Source organism: Echiichthys vipera (genome assembly GCF_963691815.1).
Source record: "Echiichthys vipera genome assembly, chromosome: 6".
NCBI lineage: Eukaryota > Metazoa > Chordata > Actinopteri > Perciformes > Trachinidae > Echiichthys > Echiichthys vipera.
In genome coordinates this window covers 23,383,238-23,390,617 of record NC_139831.1, presented here as the reverse complement: position 1 = coordinate 23,390,617, position 7,380 = coordinate 23,383,238, and the positions used below count along the sequence as shown (strand labels likewise).

Genomic DNA, 7,380 nt, shown 5'->3' with positions numbered 1-7,380 from the left:
GTAGTCTACTGTGGGATTCATTTAAAATATAAAACTATGTTTATTAGGGTTAATAAGCAGTTTGCTCTCACAATGATCCAGCTGATGAAACCAGCCTCTCTCTCTCTCTCTCTCTCTCTCTCTCTCTCTCTCTCTCTCTCTCTCTCTCTCTCTCTCTCTCTCTCTCTCTCTCTCTCTCTCTCTCTCTCTGTCCTGCTTCTTTACAATCCCCTATTCACACTCCCCTCCTCCCCGCTGCCCAGCCGAGGTGCTATTGTCTCGTTTCCTGTGGCCGCGCAAGCAAGCGCTCCACATCCACGACGCACGCGCATACACGACTCGCGCACAAAAACACCCCAGGAGCGGTGGATGTGATGCGGTCCCATATCTAGCGGACGGACGGAGCGCGTCGTCGGGACTAATATCAGAAGTAAGAGCCGCGGTGATTGTAACTAACTTGAAGGCGGTTCCACGGTTCGTTAGTTTGTTCTAGTTTGACTCGGGACAGCCGGGACCCTCGAGCTCAGCAGACCGAGCAGCACTAAAACATTTGAGGGGAAAAAGTATGGAGTTCTCCCTCTGACAGCTGCTGCACTGCTGCCAGACTGACAAACATCAGTGACCGGGAGGTGAGCTGTCACCATCCATTCAGCTGCCAGTAAGTCTAGTCTGCTTTGTCTTCACACAGTAACATCTTTGTGCAGAGTTGGGAAAAACATGTTGTGTCTTTCTCTGAGGATGCACTCTGAGAGACAGAACTAATGTACTGGTTCAACCACGAAATCCAATTACACCAGTTGTAGGTTGCAGAGCAGACAAGACAAGGCTGCAGGCTGGAGAGAGCCTGGATCTACTGTGTAACAAATCTGTGACCTGTTGTTTGTTTAAGGCATAACACAAACAGCTCTCAATGCAGACTCATACAGTTTACCACACAGCCACATCAGAATTTAAACTCTGTCTTTTTAAATTTTTTGTTGCAAATGATGTACCATTATAAGAGGTATGGCCGATTGCATATGTATCACAAGGCTTAACTAATGTGTTTAGGGGGACAGGACAACAGACTTCAGTATGCAAATTCACTTCATGACTCAAAATGCAGCAACAGTGGGAGAAGTGCTCAGATATTTGACTTAAGTAGCCTAAACATACTAGTACCAAAATTTAATTTAGTAATAATACGATTTTGATGCAATTCACGTCAGGGGCCTGTGATGCATATGAGATATCATATACCATTCAGTTACATATCAATTAATAAAGAAACACTGAAATATGATTTGACATTTTGTTTTCCGGAGCTCTTATTATTATTTCTACTTATTGTTTTTAAATTAAAATAATATAAAAGTGGGAATTTCCAAATAAAGGCTGAAATGTATCAATATTTTCAGTTTGCATCGATGATGTTAGATCGTTGATCTTGGGTTAAACCCCTAATACGTATTAAACTTAAAATATACCTGAAGTACTATAAGTAAAAGTACACTTTATGCAGAATAGCCCATTTTTGAAGAATATAACTGAAAATTTAAATTGTAGCTTCCTAATTGTAGTAGGTGTTAGTGTAAAATAGCCTAACATGAAAATACTCATGTAAAGTACAAGTCCCTCAAACTTAAGTACTTGAGTAAATGTACTACTCAGTTACTTTCCACCACTGAATTGCAGTCAGCCTTGAGTATTAGGTGCTGATTGAATCTAAATCCAGTCCGCACCTACACTTTATCCACAGTCTCAACTGTTGGTGGATTAACTGAATCCACCAACAGTTTCAGCTCCAGTAAAATGTAACATTATAAACCTTTTAAAGTTTATTCATAGTGGTGGAGTGTGATGTAACTTGAGACGTAATTCTAACCTTCTGGTTAAAGACATTCTCTGTATCTTAACTCTATTAGCTCTACTGACTGTAAGCAGTGAAGATGTCCTCTTGAACACTGCACGTCTGGCTGTCCTTCACCTTCAACCCTAACTGCCTTCTTCCTCCTGGCATGTGACAGAAAGGAACAGCTGGATGTGAGCTGAGCCTGAACTCGATCCGTTCAGATCAGCGGGTCCCAGAGGCCTGTTTCTGTCCCTGCCATGGCCGACTGCGGCGGGAAACCCTTTAACTGTGCAGCTGTCCTAGACCTGTGCATGAAATCAATACACACACACACACACACACACACACACACACACACACACACGCACGCACGCACACACACACACACACACACACACAAACACACGCACACACACACACACACACACACACACACACACACACACACACACACACACACACACACACACACACACACACACACACACACACACCACACACACACACACACACACACACACACACACACACACACTCAGGTCTGAAAACCCTCAGCAGGACTTCCTAGAAATCCACAACATGCTTTAAATGTGTGAAGTGGTTCTTGTTTCCTTACACATAAACTGTACAGCTGCCAAATGTTCTATAGACTTGGCTCCATGCAGAAACAACATCAGCTGAATATGAAGCCGGCGCTGTCAGAGGTCCTGGGACCGAGCCATGGTACACAGAACCCTACAGTGTGTGTGTGTGTGTGTGTGTGTGTGTGTGTGTGTGTGTGTGTGTGTGTGGCACATGTAAGTGTTTGCCTGCTTGTGTATGCACGTGTGGAGGCTTGTGCATATGTAAGTATGTGTTTGGTGCAGATGGGTACAGTGAGGGTATTGTGAGGGCCAGCGGAGGCTTTCTGGGAGGCGTGTGAAAACGCAGTAAAGATGTCACACTGCAGCTGGCACAGGACAGGGCTGATGGACTGCTTACACTCACAGCGCTGCCTTTGTGTGTGTCTGTGTGTGCGAGTGTGTAGCGAACAGACCGATAGAGTGAATCTTTCCAGAGACACTCAGGAGTCTTACAGTGGATGCCAAAAGGCCGACCACCTCACTGCTGCTTTATCTCTGTTGCATAATACAAGATAAGGCCAGTTCAGCTTGTTAAATCTGGTGCCGTGATGATTTAGAGTTGTTGGAACTTGGGAGAGAGATTTTAGAAGAAAGATAAAAAGGATGGTGAAAATCAACAGGGCAGAGGACAAGATGTCCTGAGTTTTTAGTCCATAACATAGGTCAAACTCCAAAAATGCAATTCTCTACGCCTTGTTAACAGCCAGTCTTTCAAACGCGACATCGTTTTTTTAATGCAGGATTTGTTTGGAAAATGTGTAGTCTCTAGATGACCGGGATGACATCAGGAGGGTTACCTTTTTTCAAATTTTGCAAAACCTCTGTCCAGTGCCACACAAAACATCCTGTAATACAAGCACTTTTTTAACATGCTGCGCTCCTGACTAGTGAACTGAAATCGATGTGGTGAAGACTCCTATTTAGATATAGAGAGAGTTGAAGTTAGAGAGGAAGAAGACCTCTTCCTCGGTTTTGGCTGGTGGTTTCAGTGTTTGTGAAAATGTATTGTGTTTGTCGCAGTTGCACGGTAGGTGCAATGAGACAATGTGTGTCTTCATCACTGAAACAGTGTAGTTTGTTGTGCTGCTTAATGCCCCTGTATGTGCAGGTTTGAATAGACACACAGACCAATAAAACACATATCTCCAATGACTTAGTTGGTGCGATACATATGTTTTTTGTTTAAGTAAGATCTCACAACAGGCTGTTGAGGCTTCCCTTTGAGCCGAACAACACCCCTTAGCTGTTATAAAATCACAACATATTACAGCCGAAAGTGAGCTTTTATAAAACAGTCATCAAGTATTGCAATAAGAAAATTAAAGACACATTCCAATTTAAATATATTTTTATTAGTATATAAGAATAATAATAATATACACAATAAAAAGGCCCAAAGTCACACAGTAACAGAATCAAACTAACTGATCAAGGCCACTGTAGACCAGAGACTCCTGTGTTCTGTGAGGTAAAATGACTGTTTTTGTCAAAGGAGTCTGTTGGCTTTGAAGAGAGCGTAGATAACGGCTGACAACAGGGTAATGTTTTTTTCTCAGACGAGGAGTGATGCCGAATCATGCAAAGGAATTAGATGTCATAGCCATCGTACGGGGTTATAATACCACAGCTATGAACCAATCCGATTACTTGATCTGAGTTAACTGTTGTAAAAGTGAGCCATGAAGAATTGGTCATCATAAAAAATACAATGTGCATTTTTATGATTAGATCAACAACTCTTTGGTCATTACTCCCACATTACAAACACGATGTTTACTGTGGTTGTAGAATATAAAGTGTGTTCATACAACACTCACACGGAGATAACTCAAACTCACCATATTCAACAATCTAGTTCCTATTCTGATATCACACACATTTTGTTTTGAGTAAATGACTAGCACATGCATTGTCATTCACAATGTTAAATGGTTTTGATTGTTCATGTTTGACAGAATAACTATTGTGTATCAGAACAACGCCGCCCTGTGTTGTGGGAGCAGCTCTGCGTTGCTTTTGTACTGTAGCCAACATGCTGAATCATACTTATACAGATACTTTCTGCACTTTTGTGGTTGTAAGGCGCTTTTAACATTGACATCGATGTGTAGCAGAAGTGTGTTTTACCTTCTAATACACAGTACACGTTTCTGCATCTGGCAGCCAGAGTCCTGATGACAACCTCAAGAGTGCCGCATGCCACACTGTCATGTGAACTGAAACCCTGTGGACGGACGAGACTTTATTTATACTGACAGATAACACGTACACACACTGACAAACACGCAACTAAACTGAATGTTACATCTACTGCCAACACTGATAAGTGAGGGCTGTAAGACACATTGATAAATGTTATAAGAAACTTTGCATGTTGGCCAGGTTGTCTTATCAGAAAATATCCTACAAATCTTGTTCATATAGAGTTAATGATCTTTATGCATTCAAGATTCAGATTAGTGTAACCTGGAATAAATGTCTGCCTTCCATACACTTAAATATACTAAACATATTAACGGATCTTTGTGCAATGGCTCCAGGCGTACATGAACGGTATATGCTTTGTCTTAAGGAGAACTGAAGTTGTTTGCTTTGCTGTGTGTAACTTTTATAGTGAGGAAGTGACCGTGTGCTTTTCCTTTTCTCTCCACAGGATGACTGACCAGCCCTGCAGCCGTGCATCCTGACTGTCTGCCTCCATTTGTGTCTGAATGTCCACGATGACTTGGAGGCGACTTGACTGGTGGATCCCCTGCTGACACCTCCCGTCCCCAGATATCTGCCCCGACTCCCCCCTTTCCTGACTGCTTTGGTGTACCCTCTTTCTGTGGAGCCACCCCCCCGCCCAGCCCTGTTTAAGCTGTCACCATGGCGAGCCTGGTGCTCAACGAGACCGGAATGGAGGACTGCGGCATTGACGACTCCTTCAAGTACAACTTGTACTCTGTGGTTTACAGCGTGGTCTTTGTCTTAGGCCTGATCACCAACTGCGCTGCCCTCTTTGTATTCTGCTTCCGGATGAAGATGCGCAACGAGACCACAATGTTTATGACTAATTTAGCACTATCCGATTTAGTATTTGTTTTCACGCTGCCATTCAAGGTCTTCTACAATGTTAACCGCCATTGGCCATTTGGAGATGGACTGTGTAAGGTATCAGGAACAGCCTTCATCACCAACATCTACGGCAGCATGCTCTTCCTCACTTGCATCAGCGTAGACCGCTTCCTGGCTATAGTCTACCCTTTCCGCTCCCGCTCCATCCGCACACGCAGAAACGCGGCGCTGGTGTGTGCCGCTGTGTGGCTGACCATCGTAGGAGGAGGTATATCAGTGACCTTCTTCTCCACCATTAATAGCAAACACAGAGCCACAACTTGCTTTGAGGGCTTCTCCAAGAGCACCTGGAGGACCTACCTGTCCAAAATCACCATCTTCATCGAGGTGAGTGAGGGGAGACAGGCTCTGACAGTCACACATATTAACATTCATGCACTTAGTTTTATTACGCCAACCAGATACAGCTGTGATGTTCAACTTTCTTCATAAAGTTTTGTTTTGCTTCTTATTTATTTCCCAGATTGTGGGCTTCCTTCTCCCCCTCCTGGCTAACTTGGTATGTTCCTCGCTTGTTCTGCGAACGCTGCGGCGTCCAATGACTGTTGGTCATGGCTGTAACAGCAAGAAACGTGTCCTAAGGATGATTTTGGTCCATCTGGGAATCTTCATCATCTGTTTCGTCCCTTATAACTCCATCCTCTTCCTGTATGCCCTGGTGCGGACCCAGGCCCTGGCTAACTGTGCTGTGGAGCGCTTTGCCCGAACTCTTTACCCCATCACTCTGTGCCTGGCCAGCCTCAACTGCTGCCTGGACCCTGTGGTCTACTACTTCACCTCGGAGAGCTTCCAGAAAAGCTTGACCATGGGAGGAAAAGGGTCTGGCTCCCGGCCCGAGAGTATCCCCCGCAGCGACACTGAGTCCCAGGAGACAGCAAACACACTCCCCAGAGACACACACACTTTGGCCAGCAATGGCAAAGAGTCAAAGATGTCTGAGAGTCAGTTCTGACAGCGATGAAGGAGGGTATAGAAGGACAGTGTGGGCTTGACAGGAGCCCTGAATTTGAAAAATAAAGCAATCAGCTGTTTGGTCCTGGAAGTGACAAACACATAACTCAGCAGATTAGTTAAGTCCTGAGGTAAGTCCTGAGGTATGGCCTGGGCTTTACGGATTACTCTACCACTGGAGAGCAGAGGAATGTATCTGTGTGTGTTTATTATGAGAGAACACTACAGGGATCAGAGACCCAGCCACACCAGGACTATTGTCCAGAGACACGCAGAGCCTCTAAAAGAGACTGCAACACATCACCACTCAGGCTTAACACACACACAAACACTCACAAATGCACTGGATTGTGGATAGAATGGATATTTCTATCCACATTGTTGAAATATGCTGTAAAGTGCTGCTAAGTACTTTTATAACACACTGAGCCCTTACGTTTTATTGTTCTGAAGTTTAAGCTTTCACAACACATTATATCATTTAGACATTAATGTTATGACACTTTAGTGTGGTGAGACCCACTGTTATAATGACATAGCAGAACACTGACCTACTGAGTTAAATGTGTCTCATGTTGAGGTTTGAGGCCATTAAATGTCTGTTTTGAATTGCTTTCATGGCTGAATTTATTATTCCTGCCCCAATCCTCGTGCCTGTTGGTTTGGTTAAACATATTCTGAACTGGCCTTTGTCAGCATGACTGTAAGTTTGAATTCATGGAGGAGTTATTCTACTTCTACATCAAGCAGTCAGAGCAATCTTGTTCTCGGAGCAGAGGGCAGCTCTGATCCAGTTGAGGACCTTGGCCTGTGTGCTGTGTAACAGGCCAAATGCTTATTATGACTGGAGCAATGGTCCATTGTTTGCTTCTGAATAAG

At 43.9% G+C, this 7,380-nt stretch overlaps 1 protein-coding gene across 1 annotated transcript; it reads left to right on the top strand.

Moving 5' to 3' along the window:
* Window positions 1-507: 507 nt before the first annotated feature.
* Window positions 508-6,880, top strand: lpar4 (lysophosphatidic acid receptor 4). The gene is made up of 3 exons (XM_083915907.1): window positions 508-637; window positions 5,087-5,877; window positions 6,014-6,880. The coding sequence occupies exons 2-3, from the start codon at window positions 5,302-5,304 to the stop codon at window positions 6,500-6,502; spliced, it is 1,065 nt and encodes a 354-aa protein (XP_083772033.1). The 5' UTR covers window positions 508-637; window positions 5,087-5,301; the 3' UTR covers window positions 6,503-6,880.
* Window positions 6,881-7,380: the final 500 nt, after the last annotated feature.

Bases quoted from the DNA above. Each gene is read 5' to 3' on its own strand.
- lpar4 (XM_083915907.1), top strand. From the start codon at position 5,302: ATGGCGAGCCTGGTGCTCAACGAGACCGGAATGGAGGACTGCGGCATT. The intron at 5,878-6,013 runs GTGAGTGAGGGG...TTTATTTCCCAG, and splicing joins AAATCACCATCTTCATCGAG to ATTGTGGGCTTCCTTCTCCC.